At 41.9% G+C, this 26,821-nt stretch overlaps 1 protein-coding gene across 1 annotated transcript in view; it reads left to right on the top strand.

The window, feature by feature from the left end:
• Positions 1-26,821, top strand: part of LOC147708562 (ribosomal protein S6 kinase alpha-2) — a 1,617,317-nt gene that overhangs the window by 1,239,565 nt on the left and 350,931 nt on the right. Inside the window, exon 14 of the mRNA XM_086927240.1 lies at positions 21,290-21,415. Within this exon, the coding sequence (XP_086783366.1) occupies positions 21,290-21,415 (126 nt within the window). The remainder of the gene's footprint in view (positions 1-21,289; positions 21,416-26,821) is intronic.

Below are 26,821 nucleotides of genomic sequence, written 5' to 3'. Positions count from 1 at the left end.
AACTTTGTAAACAGTCCGGAGCGGCCGCCATCTTGTCTCTCGGTAGGATCGAGAGACAAGAGGTGGTGAAAAACGAAGGGGGAAATGAAGGAAAGGGGGCAAGGTAGACCCCTCCTTACCCCCTAGGATGGATGAGGGGGATATTAAAGTGCCCCGTAGGGCAAAAGGAAAAAAGAAAAAAAAATTGCGATTTTTCGCGGTAGAGGCGCTTCCTGGTACGCCAACCGGGCAGCTAAACGGTAGCGTAACGGGAGTCCGACATCTTGTGTTTTTGGAGCGTCCGGTTTGCGTACCGGGTAGCGTTCCGGTAAACGTAACAAGGGGAAAACCAAGAGAAACAGTAAAATAAAATTTAAAGGAATAGATTTCCACCAAACTTGGCAAAATTGTAGGGACTGTTTGTTTAATGTGCCTTTGCAAGGCCTTAAGATATGTGCACGTGTGGATTTTGTCTAATTAAGGTTAAAAAAGAAAATATATATATCTGTAAGTGTGCTCTGGCGCGCTTGCATTACGGGTTTTGTTTGCGCTGCAGAGACGATACGTCACGTTTATGTGACGCGTCATGAGGCGTCTCACGTGGCTACGTGATACGTCACGTAATAAAGAATATATTTTACAGCTATAGATATTAGCTTTTAAAAAACCAATGAAATTCACTGAAAAAACCATAGGTTATAGACCATATATAGTTAGGAATTTGCATTTACAAAACCTTGAAAATTTACTGAAAAAAACATTGGTTATAGACCATATATAGTTAGGGATTAGCATTTTCCAAACCTTAATTTACTCGCACAAACCATAGAAATTCGCATATATAGTTAGTTACAATAACTATATATCGCGCACCCGCAATCCACTGCTGATGATGTCACATATTACATCATTCATGACATGGTCAGTGACATCACTGATGACATCACTGATGACATCTCAAATGACATCACTGACGACATCTCAAATGACATCACTGATGACATCACTGATGACAACATCCAGTGACTGTATGTTTCTGTAATCAGTGATGTCATCAGTGATGTCATTTGAGATGTCATCAGTGATGTCATTTGAGATGTCATCAGTGATGTCATCAGTGATGTCACTGACCATGTCATGAATGATGTAATATGTGACATCATCAGCAGTGGATTGCGGGTGCGTGATATATAGTTATTGCAACTAACTAAGGTTTTGAAAATGCTAATCCCTAACTATATATGGTCTATAACCAATGGTTTTTTCAGTGAATATATATATATATATATATATATACATATTACCTACTGGCAGTCGCCTGTAGGTATATATAGTTAGGACCTAGTTACCATAGGAAATCTCCAACATTCTATTGGGAATAATTTTGGCGCCGATTGAGGAAACAGCATGTAATTTTCCTTAAAATTGCTTCGCTCCGCTCCGCTCCTTCCCTGAAAGTTTTGGGGGGATTTGTCAAGCGGGGCCGAGAAAAAAGGGGGGTCCCAAAACGAGTTTTCCCCATGTTAAATTCCATAGGGACCTTTAGACACGGCTACAGCCCGAACGGCTGAATGGAATTACACCAAACTTGGCAAAATGGTAGGGACAGGTATGCAGTAGTGCCTTTTCTATATTTGGTGAAAATCCCTCCTGTAGTTGTTGCGAAAATTGAATTTGAGCAAATGATATATCTATATGCGATCACCGTACGCGCACAGTACGCATACGGTACGCGTACCGTACACGTACGTGCGCGTACCCTTACGTGTGCGAGCGAGTTTCTGATTGGCTAGCAGTCGACTGTCAACATTCCAAACTGTCCAAACCAGGAAGGGTTGGCCACCATCTTGTTTTTCAGGAGAACTGAGGCACAAGAGAGCCCAAAACAAGAGTGGAAAAGACAAAAAGGGGGCAGGGTAGAGAACCCCCAACCCTCTAGCCCTTCTCAGGGGGTACCAAAAGGACCCCAAAGGGAAAAACAAAAAACAAAAATTAAAAAAAATCACGGGGTATGGGCACCGTATGCGTACGGTACGCATACCTTGCGCGTACCCCGCGATTTAAAAAATAAATAAAACATTTTTTGCACTTGGTGGTCCTTCTGGGACCCACTGAGAAGGGCTAGGGGGTCAGGGGGTCTCAACCCTTCCCCCTTTTCGCGTTTTCTACTCTTGTTTTGTGCTCTCCTGTGCCTCACTTCTCCTGAGAAACAAGATGGCTGCTCAGGTGGTCCCAGAAGGATAATAACATATATAAACGTTATCCACTAATATAATTAGCATTTACAAAACCTTTGAAATTTATTGAAAAAAAATATAGGTTTCACGCCTGATATAGTTAGGAATTAGCATTTAAAAAACCTTGCAAATTCACTGAAAAAACCATAGGTTTCAAGCCTTATATAGTTAGGAATTAACATTTAAAAAACCTTGCAAATTCACTTAAAAAACCATAGGTTTCAGGCCTTATATAGTTAGGAATTAGCATTTAAAAAACCATTGAAATTGCTCCTATATAGTTAGTTGTACTAACTATATTTCGCGCACCCGCAATCCACTGCTGAAGATGTCACATATTACATTATTCATGACATGGTCAGTGACATCACTGATGACATCACTGATGACATACGTGGGAATTTCAATGGTTTTATGTCAGTAAAATGTCCAGCTAACTATAACTGGTGTGAAACCTATGGTTTTTTCAGTGAATTTAATAGGTTTTTTAAATGCTAATTCCTAACTATAACTGGTGTGAAACCTATGGTTTTTTCAGTGAATTTCATAGGTTTTTTAAAAGCTAATTCCTAACTATAACTGGTGTGAAACCTATAGTTTTTTTCAGGGAATTTCAAAGGTGTTTTAATAGCAAATTTCTATAGCTATGAAATGTAATATTTTTTAAAATGAATCCTATATTGTATATTTATATAATACAGTTTTTTTTAATGTTTTTTTATTTTTTTGCTACGGAGCGCTCCCGGGGCGCGTACCGATGCGCTTACCGGTAAGCACAGTTTTGCCGCGCACCGGTGAGCGCCTCGTTTGCGCTATTGCCGCGAACGAAAACATCATCGTGATGTATCGCGTAGCCGCGTGATGCGTGTTATAACGCACGACGTAAGCGCACCCGGAAGCGCCGGAGCACATACGATCGCACTACGTAAGCGCCCCAGGGCGCGCCCTAACGCGCTTACGCTACGCGCCCCCGGGCGCGCCCCGGGGCGCGTAGCATAAGCGCGTCAGGTCATGTGACCTGAAAATAACACTTTTCATTGGTGCAGAACATTTTTGGTTTCCAAATGATGAAAGCCCCCACCTTTTTTCCTTATTCTGACTTTGTCCTTTGACTGAGGAAGACATGTTTGGAGATCTGTGACTAATATTTTGAACTTTAAAATGGCTACAGTAGCAGCAGCAGCTGGAGCATCTGAACCACCACCACCACCACCACCACAAGGACCACCACAACATCACATTGGTGGTCAAGAAGAAGAGGAGGAGGAGGAGGAGGAGGAGAGAAGGCAGACAAAGCATTTCCTGCCTGAAGACAATGCCCCATATAAACCAAAGGAGCACTTTATATGGGAGTTTTTTGAAATCCCAAGGAGTGCAAAGAAGGTAAACGCTGCAAAGGTGACTTGTCTCATCTGTGGCGCTGTTCTATCCAGGGGGAACCCTGCCAAAAAATATTCTTTTGGCAATCACACAATGATTCGGCATATGCAACGATTGCACCCCAATAACTATTCTGCAGCAGAGGTGAGAGAACTGTGCAGAAACCTTCCACAATCGTCTGCCAGCACCTCAACAACCAAAGAACCCACTCCATTGGGTCCAGGGTAAGCATGGGCGAATTTTGCGGATCTCGCGTTCGCGAATTTAGCGGATTTGCGAATTCGCAATCCGCAAAATCCGCGAATTCCCGCGAATTTGCGGATTTTTTTTTGTGTTCGCCCGTGTTTCTGCCAGTTCGCGAGGGTTTTTACAATTTCGCAATTTGCGAACTTACCTGTCGGGTCGCAAGTTTTGCGAACTTGTTGTTTCTACGTGTCCAGCCTGTTTGGGACACTCTTCTTCATCACTGCCACTCTCTGTCACCACTGCCACTCTCTGACTACTCATGCCACCCTCTGGCCCACCCATGCCACCCTCTGTTTCATCACCACACCCTCTGGTTGTCCAGTGTACATTATTTTCGGCAAAGCAAAGCACACCTTCCCTGCCTCAAGTGACCTGAATTAATTTGGGGCTGATTAATGTGTCACAGAATATTTTTTTAGCTGGCACCTGCTTCCTTAGTGCGCCCTGATTAGTGATCTTTTGCACTTGCTAAGTGCTTTCATTGTTGCAAAATTAGTTACAACACCTGCCCTGCCCCAACTGACAATAATGAATTAGGGGCTGATTAATGGATTTTAACTTCCAGCCTGGCTCCTGCTTGTCTCCCTTAGCTGTAATTCAGGACCTTTGTGGCATATGTGTAACTATTCTGAGGTTCAGAGCAGGGTCACATAATAGTTGCAACTGGCAACTGAACTCTGGAGGGGCCCCTCAGGAAGCACTACAGGAAATGGCTACTAATGATGAGCCTGAACTTTTGAACCTGGCAAGTAGTTTCAGTTTTGCTAAGATCGTATTTCTGCAATTTAGCACTTATTCGCGGGGCGCGAAATTGTACTGGGAAGCCGCGAACTCACGCGAACAGTGCGAGCAGTGCGAGCAAAATCCGCTGCTCGCGGATTTGCGGATTTTGCGGGAGATTCGCGAATCTCGCGGATTGCGGATTTCCCGAAAATCCGCAAAATCCGCCAGCGGAACGGATTTTCCGCCCATACTTAGTCCAGGGGCAAGTCAGATGGTTCCAAATATACAAACTAAGTTTGCTGATTTCAAATACGTTTGCATATATTGTGGCAAAACAATTACTTATGGTGAGAAGAGTATTACCCTCATCAACATTGCTGGTGATAACCACAAGTGCCCGAAGAAACCCTAATTTTTTTCCTATTGTTTGTTTGCTCCAGTTGAGCCGTTTATAATTCCCTGTTTTTTGTTTCTCCCCATAAAAAATACAACAAAACATAAAACTGTTCAGAAATGCAAAAAAAAGTTAAAAAAAATCAAAAAACAATAAAAAAAATATTAAACAACAAAAAGAAAAAAAACAGTTCTTTTCAGAACTACCTCCAATTTATAAAAAAGGCTACATTTTTTAAAAACTCTGTCATTCTTTTTCCCCCATGGTACGCTCCACAGTGCACTCCCCGGTGCGTGTACCGGGTGCTCCCCCCACGCAAATAAAAAAAAATTAAAATAAATTTTGCCCCGCGGGGTCCTTTTATGGCCCCCACATCAAACCTAGGGGGTCAGGGGGGTCTATCCTGCCCCCTTTTGGTCATTCCCCTCTTTGTTTTTGCCACCTCTGGTGTCTCTATCCTACCGAGACAAAAGATGGTGGCTGCTCCGGACTGTTTGGAATGTTGACAGACACCCGAGAGCCAATCAGGTTTTCGCGCACGAACTCGCGTAGCGTGCTGGTTAGCGCCCCGGTGAGCGTACCGGGCCACGCTTATATATATATATATATTTTTTAACCTAAATTACTCAAAATCCACTGGAGCACATATGTTGAGACATAGCAAAGGCACATCCGGCTACCAGTCCCTACAATTTTGCCAAGTTTCGTGGAAATCCATTCAGCCGTTCAGGCTAAAAGTGAGGTCGACCGCCCTATGGAAATTAACATGGGGAAAACACGTTTTGGGACCCCCTTTTTTTCTCGGCCCCCACTTCACGAATCCCCCCCAATCTTTCAGGCAAAGATCGGAGCGCTGCGAGGCAAATTTGAGGAAATTTTCAGGCATATTCCTCAACCGGTGCCAAAGTTATTCCCAATAGAATGTTGGGATTTTCCTATTGAAAATAATCCTAACTATAACTACCTACTGGCGACCGCCAGGAGGTAATATATATATATATATATATATATATATATATATATATATATATATATATATATATATATATATATATATATATATATATATATATATATATATATATTCCCTGAAAAAACCATAGGTTATATAACCATATACAGTTAGGAATTAGCATTTACAAAACCTTATTTTACTCACACAAAACCATTGAAATTCGCATATATAGTTAGTTGCACTAACTATATATCGCGCACCCGCAATCCACTGCTGATGATGTCACATATTACATCATTCATGACATGGTCAGTGACATCACTGATGACATCACTGATGACATCACAAATGACATCACTGATGACATCACTGATGACATCTCAAATGACATCACTGATCACATCACTGATGACATCTCATTTGACATTACTGATCACATCACTGATGATATCATTCATGTGATAATACGATGAACATCTTCAGACTCTAATATAACCTTAGATACAATCAGTGTAAACAGACACTCACAGACTGTCACTCATCCATGGAGTTACTCACAAACCTAGTCAGTCATGCAAAGAATCAATCACATCTCCATTTCCTCAACTATACAGTTATACACACCTTACTTATTCTTACAGCCACTCACACATTCACTGGCTCTTATGCACAGTTATTTATATATGTCAACTCTCACATGTACTGTGTTTTACATATGTACTTACTTTGACATGTAGCACTGAGATATCCATTCACTCACCAATACACGCATGCACACAGTCAACCGCCCATACAGCTGTTTCCACATGCACTTTTGAACCCATACATCTAGTGAATCAACTGCTCACACATCTATGCACAGAGTCATACACCTCCCAGCCACCCACACACACACTCAGTCTCCCATACAAATACTTGGGCAACCAATCAATAACCCATATAGTTACTCATATAGCTACTGATCAACACATGCAGCAGTTTACAGAACAACAGACATAATGATGCACAAATTAAGACAGTTTAGTCACTAACCCATGCACTCAGTGAGACACATTTAATCACTCACTCATACAGTCAGTCATGCACCTACTAAATCCTTCATCCAGACACTTATACATCCACTCATTCTTCAATATGTAAGACATATTTTAACTTTACAGAAACATACAGTCACTGGATGTTGTCATCAGTGATGTCATCAGTTATGTCATTTGAGATGTCATCAGTGATGTCATCAGTGATGTCACTGACCATGTCATGAATGATGTAATATGTGACATCATCAGCAGTGGATTGCAGGTGCGCGATATATAGTTAGTGCAACTAACTATATATGTGAATTTCAATGGTTTTGTGTGATCAAAATAAGGTTTTGTAAATGCTAATTCCTAACTATATATGGTTATATAACCTATGGTTTTTTCAGTGAATTTTCAAGGATTTGTAAATGCTAATTCCTAACTATATATGGTCTATAACCTATATATATATATATATATATATATATATATATATATATATATATATATATATATATATATATATATATATATATATATATCATTTCTATGGCAAAATGAAACCCCTCATCTTGTTCCTTTTCAAATTAAATGTAGTAAGTGTTGCCACTTTATTCCAATCAAGATGACTTCAGGTGTGCCATACTTTTGTCATAAGTAAGACTGTTAGCTTTCTAGTTGTTCTTTAGAACACTCTGGGACATTCTGTCATTGGGCTATAGTTGGGCTACATCTGGCTGATATTTGGGCTACATTTGGGCTCTTTTGTCTCTGGTGGCCATCTTGGGAGACTGCATATCAGAATTTTTTTAATGAAATATAAGAGGATTTGAGAAGTCACTCAAAATGTGCCCTAATTTTTCTTTCTTCCGCAATAATCATAATTTCTATGGCAAAATGAACCCCCTCATTTTGTTCCTTTGCAAATTAAATGTTTTAAGTGTTAACACTTTATTCCAATCAAGATGACTTCAGGTGTGCCATACTTTTGTCATAAGTAAGACTGTTAGCGCTCTAGTTGTTCTTTAGGACACTCTGGGACATTCTGTCATTGGGCTATAGTTGGGCTACATCTGGCTGATATTTGGGCTACATTTGTTTTTTTTGTCTCTGGTGGCCAGCTTTGGGCTACATTGGGCTACATTTGGGCTCTAATATATATATAGCCCAATGTAGCCCAATATATATTTTTTAAAGTTAATTTTTGGAAAAACCACTGGAGCATATATCTTGAGACATAGCAAAGGCACATCGGGGTACCAGCCCCTACAATTTTGCCAAGTTTGGTGGAAATCCATTCAGCCGTTTGGGCTAAAAGTGAGGCCAACCGCCCTTAGGAAAACTCAATGTTAAAAACACGTTGTGGGACCCCCCTTTTTTCTCCACTCCCGCTTGACAAAACCCCCACAAAGTTTCAGGGGGCGCTCAGAAACAAAATGTGCCATTTTCCTGAAAGTTTCAGCCAATTCCGTCCATCAATGCCAAAGTTATTCAACATGGAATTTTCAGAAATCCCTATTCAAAAAAATCCTAACTATATATACCTACTGGCGATATATATATATATATATATTTGCAACAAGGTATCTCCGACGGGAGGAAGATGAATCATCACAAATCTTGCCTTGCGTTTCATTCCGTTGTGCGTGCCCCTTCAGGTAAACCACGCTGATATTCTGTGCAACAGGGTGTCTCCCACGGGAGAAGGATGAGTCGCCACAAACCTTGCCTTTGACCATTTATTCGTGCAGGGTGAACAGGACAAAGCGTTTTTGTCGACATGTTTCGTTTCTGCTGGAAACTTTTTCAAGAGGTTACGCCTGCCACACATTCAGTTCGCTGGTTGACTGCAGGTAAGATTTTACAATTTTAACGTAGCTCTGCATAGCTCCGCCCATTAGGAATCACTTCCGTTTGTAGATAGCATTCTGGTACCTGTAGTATGGCCAGCGTCCGATTTATAAAATGTTTTAAAACCCTTCAATGGGTGGTGGGTAATTGTCCTGTTGTGGTGCCAGCCACTTTTAAAACCTCTGCTAGACGATGTCATGACGCAGGTTCCCCCGGTGTCAGTCCACTTTTCGGATTGACTGGGGGCCGGATACCGGAGTCCAGTCCCCGGGAGCACCGCAGACCCCTAATCCGTGTAACGGTTTAAAACAAAGGAGGTTCAGGTGCGGGGCTGCATGGCGCTTCGTTCCGTTGTGCGTCCTCTTCAGGTGAACCACGCTGATATTAATTGCAACAAGGTATCTCCGACGGGAGGAAGATGAATCACCACAAATCTTGCCTTGCGTTTCATTCCGTTGTGCGTGCCCCTTCAGGTAAACCACGCTGATATTCTGTGCAACAGGGTGTCTCCCACGGGAGAAGGATGAGTCGCCACAAACCTTGCCTTTGACCATTTATTCGTGCAGGGTGAACAGGACAAAGCGTTTTTGTCGACATGTTTCGTTTCTGCTGGAAACTTTTTCAAGAGGTTACGCCTGCCACACATTCAGTTCGCTGGTTGACTGCAGGTAAGATTTTACAATTTTAACGTAGCTCTGCATAGCTCCGCCCATTAGGAATCACTTCCGTTTGTAGATAGCATTCTGGTACCTGTAGTATGGCCAGCGTCCGTTTTATAAAATGTTTTAAAACCCTTCAATGGGTGGTGGGAAATTGTCCTGTTGTGGTGCCAGCCACTTTTAAAACCTCTGCTAGACGATGTCATGACGCAGGTTCCCCCGGTGTCAGTCCACTTTTCGGATTGACTGGGGGCCGGATACCGGAGTCCAGTCCCCGGGAGCACCGCAGACCCCTAATCCGTGTAACGGTTTAAACAAAGGAGGTTCAGGTGCGGGGCTGCATGGCGCTTCGTTCCGTTGTGCGTCCTCTTCAGGTGAACCACGCTGATATTAATTGCAACAAGGTATCTCCGACGGGAGGAAGATGAATCACCACAAATCTTGCCTTGCGTTTTATTCCGTTGTGCGTGCCCCTTCAGGTAAACCACGCTGATATTCTGTGCAACAGGGTGTCTCCCACGGGAGAAGGATGAGTCGCCACAAACCTTGCCTTTGGCAATTTATTCGTGCAGGGTGAACAGGACAAAGCGTTTTTGTCGACATGTTTCGTTTCTGCTGGAAACTTTTTCAAGAGGTTACGCCTGCCACTCATTCAGTTCGCTGGTTGACTGCAGGTAAGATTTTACAATTTTAACGTGGCTCTGCATAGCTCCGCCCATTAGGAATCACTTCCGTTTGTAGATAGCATTCTGGTACCTGTAGTATGGCCAGCGTCCGATTTATAAAATGTTTTAAAACCCTTCAATGGGTGGTGGGTAATTGTCCTGTTGTGGTGCCAGCCACTTTTAAAACCTCTGCTAGACGATGTCATGACGCAGGTTCCCCCGGTGTCAGTCCACTTTTCGGATTGACTGGGGGCCGGATACCGGAGTCCAGTCCCCGGGAGCACCGCAGACCCCTAATCCGTGTAACGGTTTAAACAAAGGAGGTTCAGTTGCGGGGCTGCATGGCGCTTCGTTCCGTTGTGCGTCCTCTTCAGGTGAACCACGCTGATATTAATTGCAACAAGGTATCTCCGACGGGAGGAAGATGAATCACCACAAATCTTGCCTTGCGTTTCATTCCGTTGTGCGTGCCCCTTCAGGTAAACCACGCTGATATTCTGTGCAACAGGGTGTCTCCCACGGGAGAAGGATGAGTCGCCACAAACCTTGCCTTTGACCATTTATTCGTGCAGGGTGAACAGGACAAAGCGTTTTTGTCGACATGTTTCGTTTCTGCTGGAAACTTTTTCAAGAGGTTACGCCTGCCACACATTCAGTTCGCTGGTTGACTGCAGGTAAGATTTTACAATTTTAACGTAGCTCTGCATAGCTCCGCCCATTAGGAATCACTTCCGTTTGTAGATAGCATTCTGGTACCTGTAGTATGGCCAGCGTCCGATTTATAAAATGTTTTAAAACCCTTCAATGGGTGGTGGGTAATTGTCCTGTTGTGGTGCCAGCCACTTTTAAAACCTCTGCTAGACGATGTCTATATATATATATATATATATATATATATATATATATATATATTCACTGAAAAAACCATAGGTTTCACACCAGTTATAGTTAGGAATTAGCATTTAAAAAACCTATTAAATTCACTGAAAAAACCATAGGTTTCACACCAGTTATAGTTAGCTGGAAATTTTACTGATATAAAACCATTGAAATTCCCACGTTATAGTTAGATGGACTCACTATAACTTGCGCGTGCAATGCACTGCTGATGACATCACATATTACATCACTCATGACATGGTCAGTGACATCACTCATGACATCACTGATGACACCATCCAGTGAATGTGTGTCTTTCTGAAAAATAAATATATTTTATATATGTATATGTAAAAGTTGATGGAAGAATAAATGTTTAAATAAGTGTCTAAATGGATGGTTTTTAAAAATTGATTGGTTAACTGGCTTAATAAGACATCATCAGCAGTGCATTGCACGCGCAAGTTATAGTGAGTCCATCTAACTATAACGTGGGAATTTCAATGGTTTTATATCAGTAAAATTTCCAGCTAACTATAACTGGTGTGAAACCTATGGTTTTTTCAGTGAATTTAATAGGTTTTTTAAATGCTAATTCCTAACTATAACTGGTGTGAAACCTATGGTTTTTTCAGTGAATTTCATAGGTTTTTTAAATGCTAATTCCTTTGTATATCGAGTTTCTAACCTTTTTTTTTTTTTACAATTTGCTGTTTTTTTTTAAGTATTCATTTTTTTTATATAATTTTTTTCTTTTGCGCTCTGGGTGCGCGCTCCGGGAAGCTTTCAGCTAAGCTCTCCGGTAAGCTTTTCCGAGAGCTCATCTGAAAGCGCACCCAGAGCGCAACTGTCGTTCGTGAAAAAAAATATGAATGAAAAGTTAATAATAATGCAAAACATTTCGTACCATACAAATAAAATTAGTTTTTTTTAATAAGGAAAATGATTATGCATTTCTATAAAAGATTGATGACGTCACTTCGGCGCGCAACGTAAGTGCCCTCGGAAGCGCCTACGTTCGCGGCGCATAAACGCACGCAAAAGCGCCTACGATCGCGCCACGTTTGCGCCCTGGAAGCGCCTACGATCGCGCTGCGTAAACGCACCGGAAGTGCTCCGGAGCGCGCAGCGTAAACGCGTCGGGTCATGTGACCCTAAAATAACACTTTTCATTGGTTGCTAACAGTTTTTTTTTACAATGAATGAAATCCCCACCCATTTCCTTCACTTCTTCTTTCACTTTTGTGACTGAAAGACCTGCCTTTTTTGCTGCTCCATATTCCTTGATTAATCATGGCTGCCAGACCATCCAGCAGTGAAGATGACTCCAATGATTTCATTGATGAAGAGCCTCCTCAGCCGAAGGTCAAAGAACATTTCATCTGGAAATTTTTTAAGTTTCCAGCAGACCAGAAGAAGGTGAATGCACCAAAAGTAGAGTGCAGGATCTGCAAACAGGTCCTGTCACGGGGTAACCCCCCAAAAAAATACTCTTTTGGCAACTTCACCATGATTCGCCATGTGGAGAGGAGGCACCCCCAGAATTTTGCCCGGGAAAGTGTCAGGGCTCTGGCACAAGAGGTTCCCAGAGATGGGGCCTCTACATCAACAGGAGGAGCAACTTCTTCTGGAAGAGAACAATCACAGGAGCAGGTAGCAAACATTCAACCTGCATTTAACCATGGGGTCGTCAGATGCAGATACTGCAATCAACTCCTCACCTATGGGGAGCAAAGTGTCCTGCTCATGGTTCGGGCATTGGAGAACCATCGCTGCCCTTCCCACCCCTAATTTTTTTCTTTTCTTTTTGCTCCTGTTGAGCAGTTTCTATTCCCTGTTTTTGTTCCTGTTCAGTTAAAAGAAGAAAACCAAAAGTTATTTTCAGAACTACCTCCAATTCTCATCAAAGAGCTATATTCTTAAAAAATGAAGAGTAAGTGAAATATAGTGCATTGATAATTGAAAGGAGAATGAGTAAGAAAGAACAGAAAGGTATGAGAGGTGAAAGGAAGTGAAGTAGGAGGAATGAAAGAAGGTGAGTGTTAGAAAAGAAAGTTATGACACAGTGAATAAACTGGAGGCCTCATTTCTGAAAAGTGACGCATCGCTACGTGAAAACAGCGATGCGTCACTTTTCTGGACGCACTCCTTATGACATTCCAGATATGTCATATTTAATATATGACTAATCAATTCGCAAGGAGTTACAGATATGTCAGTATTTCTGACATATCTGTAAACACAAAAGTAACGCATTGCAGGAGTGCGTCACAAAAGTGACGCAACTCCAGTAATGTGTCCTTTCACATGGAAAAAGCACCATGTGAAAGGTTTGCTGTGAAGCAGGCGCAAGATTTTGGCGCAACAGCATCCTAAAAGTGACGCACTGCGTCATTATTACCAAGCTTTTTGCAAGGAACACCCCCTCTGCATGCATTATACCTGACACTATTTTTTAAAAAGTGACGCATCTAGGTACATGGGTCACTTTTTAAAACTCTGCGCCACATTGTATCTGCATCAGGTATAATGTATGCAGAGGGGGCAATCCCTCGCAAAAAGCTTGGTAATAACGACGTACTGAAATCTATGAGATTTCTCTGCGTCACTTTTAGGATGCTGTTGCGTCAAAATCTTGCGCCTGCCTCGCGTCACTTTCATGTTTACAGATATGTGAGAAATACTGACGTATCTGTAACTCCTTGCAACATGATTCGTCATACATTAAATATGACACATCTGGAATGTCATAAGGACTGTGGACAGAAAAGTGACGCATCACACCAGCAGTGTAATAAAATGTGCCTCGTTGCACTATATTTAAAGGATGCAACAGCATCCTAAAAGTGACGCAGTGAAATCTCAAACATTTCACTGCGTCGCTATTACAAAGCTTTTTGTGGGGGAACACCCCCTCTGCATGCATTATACCTCACGCAGATATAATGTGACGCTTGATTTTAAAAAGTGACCCATCTACCTAGATACGTCACTTTTTAAATATAACGCAACGAGGCACATTTTTTTACACCACTGGTGCGATGCGTCACTTTTCTGTGCGCACTCCTTATGACATTCCAAGTAACGCATTGCTGGAGTGCGTCACAAAAGTGACGCAACTCCAGTAATGTGTCCTTTCAAATGGGGAAAGCAGCATGTGAAAGGTCTTGCCTCAGTCTAACACCTGCTGTAAAGCAGGCACAAGATTTTGACGCAACAGCATCCTAAAACTGACGCAGTGAAATCTCAAAGATTTCACTGCGTCGCTATTACAAAGCTTTTTGCGGGAGAACACCCCCTCTGCATGCATTATACCTGACGCCATTTTTAAAAAGTGACGCATCTAGGTACATGGGTCACTTTTTAAAACTCTGCGCCACATTATATCTGCGTCAGGTATAATGTATGCAAAGGGGGCATTCCCCCGCAAAAAGCTTGGTAATAACGACGTACTGAAATCTATAAGATTTCTCTGCGTCACTTTTAGGATGCTGTTGCGTCAAAATCTTGCACCTGCCTCGCATCACTTTTATGTTTACAGATATGTCAGAAATACTGACGTATCTGTAACTCCTTGCAACATGATTCGTCATACATTAAATATGACACATCTGGAATGTCATAAGGAGTGCGCACAGAAAAGTGACGCATAACACCAGCAGTGTAATAAAATGTGCCTCGTTGCACTATATTTAAAAAGTGACGCATCTAGATAGATGCGTCACTTTTTAAATATTGCATAACAATGCGCATTTTTTTACACCGCTGGTGCGTCACAAAAATTGACGCACAGGAGGCGCAAAACTAACAGCGCAAGGCCTTCATAAATACGGTCCTGGATTTTCCCCGTGCTTCGCCGGTGCGCGTACCATGCGCTTCCCCCGCGCAAAACGAAAAAAAAATTTTAATGCCCTGCAGGACCCTATTTTAGTCCCTACATCAAACCTAGGGGGTCAGAGGGGGTCTACTCTTCCCCCTTATGGTCATTTGCCCCTTTTTTTTTCAAACCCCTTGTGTCTCGATTTTACCGAGACACAAGATGGCGGCCGCTCCAGACTGTTTAGAATGTTTACAGACACCCAAGAGCCAATCAGCTTTCTGCGCGCAAGTCGCGTGTCGCGCCAGGAGCGCACTCAAGTGCGCGCACCGGAGAGCGCCTATAGATATATATATTTTTTTGAACCTAAATTACTCAAAATCCACTGCAGCACATATCTTGAGATATAGCAAAGGCACATCGGGCTACAAGTCCCTACAATTTTGCCAAGTTTGGTGTAAATCCATTCAGCCGTTCGGGCTAAAAGTGAAATTGACCGCCCTATGGAAATTAACATGGGGAAAATGCGTTTTGGGACCCCCCTTTTATCTCGGCCCCCGCTTGACGTATCCCCCCCAAACTTTCAGGGAAGGACCGGAGCTCGACGAGGCCATTTTCAGGAAATGTTCAGGCAGATTCGTCAACCGGTGCCAAAGTTATTCCAAATAGAATTTTGAGATTTAACATTGAAAGAAATCCTAACTATAACTACCTACTGGCGACCGCCAGTAGGTAATATATATATATATATATATATATATATATATATATATATATATATATATATATATATATATATATATATATATATATATATATATATATTCCAAGGTGCATTGAAGAATGAGTGGGTGGGGTGTATGAGTGTCTGAATGGATGATTTAGTGATTTAGTAGGTGTGTGACTGATTGTATAAGTGACTGATTAAGCGTATCTTACACAATGCATGAGTTAGTGAGTAAAATGGGTAAATGTCTGTATCAGTCTGTAAGCAGCTGCATTGGTTGGTGAGTAGCTATATCACTGTCTATATGGGTTATTGATTGGTTGTATGAGTATCTTTATGGGTGTATGACTGTCTTTTTTGGTGGGTGACTCTGTGCATAAATGTGTGAGTGGGTGATTCACTGGGTGTGTGGGTTCAAGAGTGCATCTGTGAAGTGAAGGGCTGTATGGGTGGATGAGTGTGTATGGGTGTGTTGGTGAGTAAATGGATGTCCCAGTAGTATATGTGTGAGTAACTACATATGTGAAAGGCAGTATATGTGAATGTTGGGGTATATAAATGACTATGAGAGTGAGTGATTGTGAGAGTTGCTGTATGGATGAGTGTCTGCTTGTATGAGTGAATGTATAAGAGAGTAAGTATGTGTTAGTATTTGTATAAATAAGTGAGGTGGTCTCTGTATAACTGTATAGGTGAGTAAATGGATATGATTGATTGCATAACTGAGGGGGTGTATGAGTGAGTCTATGGATAAGTGGCAGTGTGTGAGTGTATGTATAGGTGTATCAGTGTATATGATAGCGCTGTATTGATGAGTGACTACATGTATTTTATTTATTTAAGACGTTATAGATAGTGCTGGCCTGAACCTAGGGTATTGGAGTGCTTTACAGCTGATACATTGCAGAGATACCCAAAACACAAAACAAAAGAGTGTCATATTGATGGTGAAGGACAGTCTTTAACTTCGGAGTCCTTTGAAGTCTTAGAGTTGGAGCGGTGCGAGGTGTCTGCTTCCCTACTCTGAATGATCCTAACGATTCCCTAGGGAGCGGTTGAGGAACATAGTTTTGAGTTGGCTTTTGAATGTTACAAAATAGGGAATGGTTCTGATGTGCGAGGTAATAGAGTTCCAAATTTTGGGTACGCTTCCGGCAAAGAATCTATCCCCAGTGTTTTGTTTTGGAGATTTTGGTGAGATGAGTAGGAGGGAGTTTGAGCTTCTGAGGTTCCTGGCCTGGCCAGCTTTTTTGTTTTTTTTTTCCAGATATTCAGGTTTGCCTGTATGTAGGTCTTTAGTGTTTCAGAGGCAGGCTGTTCTGAAGCTGATTCTCATTTTGACTGGTAGCCACTTAAGTTCCCTGTGTGCAGGAGAAATGTGGTAGAATTTCTTGATACCGGTGATCATTCTGGCTGCTGCATGCAGGGTTATTTTGATGGGAGCCAGATGTGATTTTGGTATCCCTGAGAGGACTGCGTTCCCATAGTTCAAACTTGACAGTACCAGGGTTTGGGTGGCCTGTTGATGTCACTGGGCAGAATGAAAGGTTTTATCATGTTCAGTAGTTTGAGATTAAGGAAAACGCTCTTGGCAGAATTCTTGATGTGTCTGGACATGTTCAGTTTTGGGTCTAGAGTGATGCCTAATGATTGGACAGAGTCTGGAAGTGTCAGATTTCCGTTGAGCGCATCGACGGCCTTTAGCTATTCAGCAATTTAGGGGTTTTCTTCTTTATTCGAGATGAGGAGTGTCTCAGTCTTGTCAGGGTTTAGTTTAAGGTGATTGCATGATAGTCAGTGTTGAACATCTCTCAGTACGTCATTGAGTCTTTGAATGTCTCTGAGCGAGGTGGTTTCCAAATATATCTGAGTGTTGTCAGCATAGAGATGGAAATGGATGTTGGCTGTTTTGGGCAGTTTGGTGAGAGGTTTCATGTAGATGTTAAAGAGTTGTGGGGATATCACTGAGCCTTGAGGGACTCCCTTGATGACTGGATGGAGGTCAGATGCAAAGTTTCTGATTTTAATTTTTTGAGTGCTATTGTGCAGGAAGGAGGAGAACCATTTGAGGACCACTTCGCCAAGACTGTCTCTTTCTTGGAAAGCCCTAAGGAGAAGATTGTGATCTACTGTATTGAATGCTGCCGAGAGGTCAAGGAGAATGAGGAGGCAGCATTGGTCAGAGTCTAGAGATCTGTGGATATCGTGATGTTGAGTATCGCGGTTTCTGTGCTACAGCCTTTTCTGAAGCCAGACTGATGGGAGTCAGGGGGTTAATGTTGTCCAGGCGTTGAGATAGTTGTTGGAGTGCGCATCTTTCTAGGATTTTTGACAGAAGGGGGTGGTATGAAACAGGCCTGAAATGATTCTTCTCTGTAATATTGAGGCCGTGTTTTTTCAGCAAGGGTGTATCTTGTCCCACTTTTAGGCAATCTGGAACGACTCCATTTTCAAGGAGCTATTTATGGTTGTGACCCAAAACGGTGATAGGGAGCGCTTCAGTTTTTTGGTCAGTAGGGGTGGAATGGGGTCGGGGACATGAGCTGAGGGTTTGGAGGTGGCGATCAGCGTGATCATCTCAGATTCTTGAATGGGGCGGAGGCTTAGCCAGGAGTTGGTAGAGGGACAGGGAGAGATATCGAGCATCCCGGGCGTGATGCTCTTAGTGGGGCGAATATTGATTACGCCAAGTGAGAGTTCGATCTTCGTAATCTTGTCATTGAAGACGTTGGCAAAGTTGGCGCAGAGTACTTTGGACGCTTGTAGGTTTGTTGCCTGATGATGCTATAGAGATCTTTGGGTCTATTTTTGCGCTGTCCAGTGCAGAGCGGAAAAAAGTGGATTTCTTGTTTTTGATGTGATTGTTGTACTTCCTACGAGCTGTTTTGAGTTGTTCATGGAGGATGGAGGTAGGGTTATTCCTCCAGCTTCTTTCTTTTGCTCTTAGATTTCTCCTTTCAGTATTGAGGTCAGAGTTGAACCATGACCTGGACGGAATGACTCAGCTTTTTTCAGCTTTAAAGGAGCTAGCTGGTCAAGCGTAGCCACTAGCTTTGCGTTGTAATGCTCGGTGAGTTCGGTTGTGGAGAGGTGGTCGTTGGTGCAGGGAAGAAGCAAGCTTATCCTTTCTTCAAGGACTACCATGGGAATCTGGGAGAGGTTTCTGGCCCATTTGGGGGGTCTTGCATAGGGTTTTGAGATAGAGTTTGTTGGTTGATATAAAATAAGATCATGTGGTGGTCTGACCAATCCACGGGAGAGTATGTGGTTGATTGTAATTGTGTCTCGTTGAGCGATGATGGCATTCAGGGTAGCTCTTTTGTAGTGAATCTTCTCCGTGCAGTGTTTGGTTAAATTGTTGTCCGGAAGAGATAGTGTTTGAGTTAGCGGGTTGTTAGTTTCATTCCACCGTAGGTTAGGGTCACCAAGAATTACGTCGTTGTCATCTCCGAGTGCACAGTGACTGTATGGGTGAATGAGTGGATGTGTGTGTAGACTCAGTCAGTTCTTATGTAGTAACAGGTATTGGTGTGTCCATGGTTTCAAAAATGGTAGTCTGTATTTTAGAGTGGGTGTATAAAAGTTTATATTAGCGTGTGAGGTAGTGCATCAGATTATCACATGGATGATGTCATCAGTGATGTCATTTGAGTTGTCCTCAGTGATGTCATCAGTGACGTCACTGACCATGTCATGAGTGATGTAATTTGTGACGTCATCAGCAGTGCATTGCAGGGGAGCGTGTTATAGTTAGCTCTACTAACTATAACAGCAACATTTCTCTGGTTTTGTACAAGTGAAATGTCCAACTAACTACAATGTCCCTAAAACCTATGTTTTTTTCAGTCAATTTCTAAGGTTTTTTTAAATGCTAATTTCTAACTATAACGTCCCTGAAACCTATGTTTTTTTAGTGAATTTCAAAAGTTTTTTAAATGCTAATTTCTGAATATAACATAGCAGTCGCGTTTGCAGAGTGGTGGAGAAAGGTGAGCGTGGCCTTCAAACACCGTTTAGCAATCCCACTGTGTGGGATTTAGCTGAGGTAACAGGAGGGATAGTTAAACCTGAAAGTCAACCTTCTGGAGCCAACTACCTCTTTTATTACCTCCAGTAAGTCCCACACAGCAAGATTTCTAACTTGTTATTTCAGGCCAGCCCCCTCCCTGCACCACTGTACAAAGGCACCTCCTGGTACGTTGTAAGCTGGGGAATAAGCCCACTTGAATCTTGAGGGTCCCTGGGGGACAAGTAGAATACCAGGTACCTCCAGTAAGTGCCACAGAGCTGCCTTACAGAGATATGTTGCGAGGCCACGTCCCTTTTTACACCACACTGCAAATGCGACTTCTGGCACACTGCTGCTCGGAGGATGAAATCCACTTGTGTCCTGAGGTGTCTTTCTGAACCAAGGACTACCTCTTTGCCAAGACTGGTGTAATTCCGTTCAGCAGTTCGGGCTGTAGCCTGTTCCAATTTTTCCTATGGAAATTAACATGGGGAAAATGCGTTTTGGGATCTCCCTTTTTTCTCGGCCCGCTTCAAGAATCTGAAACTTTCAAGACAGGAGCTGACCGGAGCGCCCTACTAGTTTTGAATACTTTGCGAAGATTCGGCAAATGGCCCCATACATATATATGCAGTTTTCTTTGCCAGGTAACACTTGCCTACCATAAGAACGATTAATGCACACCCAAATTAGGCGCAATTTTTGATTTATTTGGTTAGTGGACATCCTGTACCATCGCCATGGCACGTTTTGGGCAACACAGTGCCCTTGATCACAAGATACATATATAAAAAAAAGACAATACCAATTCAATACCAACAAGCACATCAACCCTCATAAAAATAAGATTTTTTTTGTTAAAAATACAATATTTTGCCAAGAACTTATATATAAAAATAAAAGCAATAAAATAGAATACCAAAATACAAGGTGGTATTAAAGTAAACGTATTTAAACCATTGATTTAATAGTATAACACTCAAAAATTAAATACTTACCTTTGATATTTTAATTTACTATATTTTTGTAGCCGTAATATATAGGCAAATCTTTTATGGGTATATCACATTTTTGAGCTGATATTTTGGATAGTGCACCCAAACAAGCTATCAGTTCTATCTGCAAGCAGACAGCTACATGTTTGCATGCATGCTAACCGAAAAAGCACGCAAGATGATTTTGAAGCCATGGTGTGGGGTCAGTAAAAAGAAGGGTCAGTGCCCAGTCTAATCTTTACTTCTGATAGGGCTATACACAGGCTCTTTCAAAAGATTATGAAATAGTTATCAAAATATTTTAAATATACTTTACCCCCTTGTAACTCAGGACGTGGAATTTTGACATATAGCAAACCTCAACAAGGTTTCTGTTTTAATTGAAAATGTAGGAATTCTTTAAAATATTTTCTTCTGCGTTAATATTGTAAAAGCATGCACTAAACTAGTTTTTGAGTGACGGGGAAGAATACTGGGAATTAAATATACTTACCCCCTTTTAACTCAGGACGTGGAATTTTGACATATAGCAAACCCCAACAAGGTTTCTGTTTTAATTGAAAATGTAGGAATTCTTAAAATTATTTTTTTCTGCCTTTTTATTGTAAAAGCATGCACTAAACTAGTTTTTGAGTGACGGGGAAGAATACTGGGAATATCATTCAGCACACCTGCCCTGACTCCTTTTTGATGTTATTGAGCACGCTACAAGCTGCACTTTTTTCTAATAATATGTTTCTCGTCTTTTCTATAGCAGTTACATGGGAACAATATTCACTTTACTGATGGTTATGAGATCAAAGAAGACATAGGCATTGGATCCTATTCTGTATGCAAGAGGTGTGTGCATAAATCAACTGACGCCGAATACGCAGTCAAGGTAAGAAATCATGCTTAAAGATTAGCACTGTATCTATCAGCTTCTTCACATCAAACTTGGTGACCCATGAGCCTGGTTTGTGAGGACACCCAGTTATGGCTTAATATTGTCCTTGAAGACCAAAGCCGCTTCTGATCTCCAGCACTATTGGTCTATACCTTTTCAAACCAACATTCAGTGGATTGAACCATAACCCCTTCATCTGAGTGTTTTAAAGTTCTGCACATTGAGTAATTGGCTGAAGGGTCGCTAAATCAGCTTAGGCACCAATTACTCATTTAATTTCATTTTTAATCGAGGAGTATGAATCTCCAACAAGTGATCCAATTCCTAATGCTATCAGGTCTGGACAATAGAAACTCCCTACTCATAGGAATTCCGAAGCTGCAGATTGCACAGACAGGCTGACTTGCCTCAAAAGGTTTTAACCATATATCTTTCGAATCTAATCACTCTGAAATTGATTCTCCTTTCAAACAAGAACATTCTATAAAGTAGTCTTCATTACCTTTTAAGGCACCCCCAACTTAAACCCCAAAGAATATTGCCAGGAAACAGGTAATTTTCATACTTCTATCACCCTTCTTTTTGAAGTGCCCTTCTCCTAGAAGGCAACCACTAATTCAATCTGAGTGTTTCATTCATATACATGCATACATACATTATACTGCTTAGTTATAATTAGGTCAGAGTTTCCATTGAGAGAATGTTTTTTGTGTCACTATTAACCTTAATGACATTTGAAGAATCTGCTCCAAACTTACCCAAACACCAGTTCAGCCACCTGTGTTTCTTTATGGAAGGTTTTGTGTTGATCAGTCAAACTGGGCTGAGAAAAATTGTGGGTTGAAAAATATAATTTTCCGTATTAATTCACATAGGACATTTGGGAAGCAATACATAAAAAAAGACTGATTGGAATTATACCAAGTTAGGCAGAAAGTTAGAACTTTTCTGAGAAAGTGTACCAGTCCCAATGGACCAAGAGATCTTATTGATTGGCTGCAACTTTAAAAGAAATATTGCAGCAGACATTATGGGACAGAGGGCCTAGGCCCAGTGTCCTGACGTTGAATTAAATACATTTAAGGGAGCAGGCTAGGGAAATCCTGACCTCATGGCACTTCTGGGAGAGGCCCAGAGGGAGCTTTGGGCATGAAAAGCAGGGTTTGGTCAAATATGGTATAGCAATATCAGTAAAATGAAACAAGTGATTTCCTGTGGGTTTTTTTATTTTAATTTTTGTAATATTTCAATACCTAACAATAAAGTCACTTTAACCTTAGTTTTTCAAGTGAACTTTATATATATTTCGAAATATCTGTTTTCTAAATTGTGATTGGAATCAATATATATATATATATATATATATATATATATTCACTGAAAAAACCATAGGTTTTAGGCCATATATAGTTAGGGATTAGCATTTACAAAACCTTAATTTACTCGCACAAAACCATAGAAATTCGCATATATAGTTAGATGCAATAACTATATATCGTGCACCCGCAATCCACTGCTGATGATGTCACATATTACATCATTCATGACATGGTCAGTGACATCACTGATGACATCACTGATGACAACTCAAATGACATCACTGATGACAACTCAAATGACATCACTGACAACATCACTGATGACATCAATCATGTGATAATACGATCAACCTCTTCAGACTCTAATATAACCTTAGATACACTCAGAGTAAACAGACACTCACAGACTGTCACTCATCCATGGAGTTACTCACACACCTAGTCAGTCATGCACTGAATCAATCACACCTCCATTTCATCAACTATACAGTTATACACACCTTACTTATTCAAACATATACTAACACATATTTACTCTCTTATACAATTCCTGATACAAGTTTTCAATGATCCATTCAGCCACTCACACATTCACTGGCTCTTATACACAGTAATTTATATATGTGAACTCTCACATGTACTGTGTTTTACATATGTACTTACTTTGACATGTAGCACTGAGATATCCATTCACTCACCAATACACTCGTACACAGTCAACCACCCATACAGCGGTTTCAACATGCAGTTTTGAACCCATAGATCTAGTGAACCAACTGTTCACACATGTATACACAGAGTCACACACCTCCCAGCCACCCCCACACACACACTCACTCTCCCATACAAATACTTAGGCAACCAATCAATAACCCATATAGTTACTCATATAGCTACTGATTAACACATGCAGCACTTCATAGAACAACAGATATAATGATGCACAAATTAAGACAGTTTAGTCACTAACCTATGCACTCAGTGAGACACATTTAATCACTCTCTCATACAGTCAGTCATGCACCTACTAAATCCTTCATCCAGACACTTATACATCCACTCATTCTTCAATATGTAAGACATATTTTAACTTTACAGAAACATACAGTCACTGGATGTTGTCATCAGTGATGTCATCAGTGATGTCACTGACCATGTCATGAATGATGTAATATGTGACATCATCAGCAGTGGATTGCGGGTGCGCGATATATAGTTATTGCATCTAACTATATATGCGAATTTCTATGGTTTTGTGCGAGTAAATTAAGGTTTTGTAAATGCTAATCCCTAACTATATATGGCCTAAAACCTATGGTTTTTTCAGTGAATTTCAATGGTTTTTTAATAGCAAATATCAAAAGCTGTCAAATGTCAAGTACGTGATAAGTAAAAACATTTTCGTGTTTATGCACGCTGATGTACTTTGAACGCTGCCCCCCCCTCGCCCCCCCACCGCTTTTCTCTTAGCATTACTCTCTCTTTGCAGATAGTGAAGGGTAGTTAACGCAGGCCTTTGCCCCCGTTGTAATCCGTCGTGCCTGCTTCTCTCTCCATTTTATTGATTGTTATCCAAGCATTTACTGTTTTAGAATTGGTTCTCTTTGGTTCATTCTCTATTTACAAACAAGCACAGAGTCGCAATACTCTGTTTAGTCATTGCAGATAGTGAAAAATCGTTTAAAAAAACAAAAGGAATTGAGAAAAATCAGTAGGCCACTAATGGGATCTCTTTTTGATCTAGCTAAAATTGAAACATTAAGAACAACCCCTCATGAGAAATACGAAACTAGTGAGATGAACTGAGCTCCACACGATGATGGCTGCAAGACAGCTCGGCTCCGCCACCCACCCCACCCAAAATAACAACAAACCCTATGCAAATATTATAAATATATACAACACACCAGCAAAGTAACAGGGTAAAACATTTTATTAAATAACTATTTACATAACTATTTTATACTTTTAGTTGCCCGATCCGGCTAGCTCAATCGATCGAGCATGACACTCATGCACTCTGATCTCCTTGGCCTCAGTCAAGCATCAATAGTAAGATTTTCATATATGAGTGTTCGTTCATGGTTTTGGTCCCTGAGTTGCTTCAATGTCACTGCCTTGCACAAATGGCATAAGTCCTGGATGTTGGGTGCCATAGTTCAGAGTTCTGAGCAGCGCTTGTAACACTGTCTAAACCTTATTTGCACCTGCTGCAGCTTCACTATTCTCAAAGTAAGTGGGGGCCGTTTGTGGACCTGACTGCATTTGAAAACAATGTGATACGGTACCTCCCTAAACCGCTTGACGGAGGCCCCCGAGGGGCGGTGTGATGGCGCGGACTCGGAGAAGACGCTTGGCTCCGCCCCCTCCCCAAGTCTTGTTGCCCTGGTGTAGCCTGAGATCGCACCTGACATAGGCGGCCGGCTCCCGGGGTCAAGCGGAACTTTTTGCCTTTTGGTGACTCTTCCATTCTGAACATTGTCCCACAATCCGTTTGACCTGAAACAATTACACAAATAAAACATTTGTGAGTTTTAAATTTCCGGAGAAGATTCACCAATACCTTTCTCTGTAGATCTTTTTCCATTAACAATCCCAGTTCCATCACCCGCCCACGATATCACTACTGTTAGTTGTCATTTTTGCTTCTGTTTTAATAAAAAATGTTTTAAGGTGTTTACTGTTTTTGTTGCGATGTATATATTTATAAGTTAATAAAGTGTTATAATCCTACTATTTTTTTATCGATTATTGCTCTTTGAGATATTCCCTGTCACAGGGAATATCTCAAAGAGCAATAATCGGACCCTGTCTACAAACAGAGAAGAATAGGAATATTCTGTCTCCCTTTGCAGATAGTGAAGGATAGGTAATGCGGACTTTTGTCCCCCGTTGTAATCCGTCATGCCTGTTTTTCTCCCCACTAATTAATTGATTGGCTGGACATTTATTGTTCAAGGAATAGTTCTTTCGAGGTATTCTCTGTTTACAAATAACGTGGAATAGAAATATTCTGTCTAGTCTTTGCAAGTAGTGAAGGGTGGGTAATGCGGACCTTTGTCCCCCGTTGTAATCTGTCATGCCCATCTACTTCCCACTGATTGAGAAACTAGTTCCACCCGGACCATTTATTAGAGGTACATCATCTGGCTCAACCGGAGAGTACCCCTAATAAAGAAGACATATGTAAAATACGAAGTAATCACTGTATCCTAATAAACAGAAACTTTAACATGAAACACACTTGAAAAGGAAGGGAAAGAAATCGAACAAAATCAGTAGGCCACTGATAAGTTTTTGACTTCGCTAGAAATAAGAAACATGGAAGTAGTGAAAAAAGCCAAGCTTGATGTTACGGCAGCCACGAGGTAGCTAGGCTCCGCCACCCCCCCACTGCTCCAAGCATGTCTGTCCCACCGCCTGCCACGCCCATTAACGGTAACATGAAATAGATACAAATCAGCAGATACCTACCCCCATTCCGGAAACTCCCGAAGTGCAACAGGGCCACGGTTACGCCCATCCGGAAGATGAGGCCTCGACACGTGCAGGGCGGGGCCCGGCTAACCGGCATCAGCCGTGGGGTGGATGGCCCAAAATGTACTGGTCTCCCGATTCCCTTCTTCTGCCGCCTTGCAGGCCACGGGGGGGGGATGTCTTGCCTCTGCCTCCGACCCCCCCCCCCTCTTATCGCCTGGTCCGGACATCACGGATATCAACGCCAGGTGTCGGCACGTTTGCTGAATACTGTAAAGGTTTTCCTACACTTGGCGACGTGCTCGCTGCCTTGAATTCCTGGCGTGAGTCCATGAAGTTTCAGTCAACAAGGCCGGAGGGTGTTCTTCTAGACTGGCTCGCTGACCCGCTTCCCACGTGTGCTTGATATGAGCTCCCTGTTCGGGCCTGAAGCGACGCCCTGCAGGACACGGGGGGGGGATGTCTTGCCTCTGCCTCCAACCCCCCCCCCTCTTATCGCCTGGTCCGGACATCACGGATATCAACGCCAGGTGTCGGCGTGAGGTGCGCTGGGAGGGAGAGGCGGCGCGAACGAGCCTCTCCCACCCCCACAGATGGGGGCCCC

Source organism: Lissotriton vulgaris, chromosome 6, assembly GCF_964263255.1.
Source record: "Lissotriton vulgaris chromosome 6, aLisVul1.2, whole genome shotgun sequence".
NCBI lineage: Eukaryota > Metazoa > Chordata > Amphibia > Caudata > Salamandridae > Lissotriton > Lissotriton vulgaris.
Note: the sequence above shows the minus strand (reverse complement) of the source record. Positions and strands in the feature narration are given on the sequence as shown.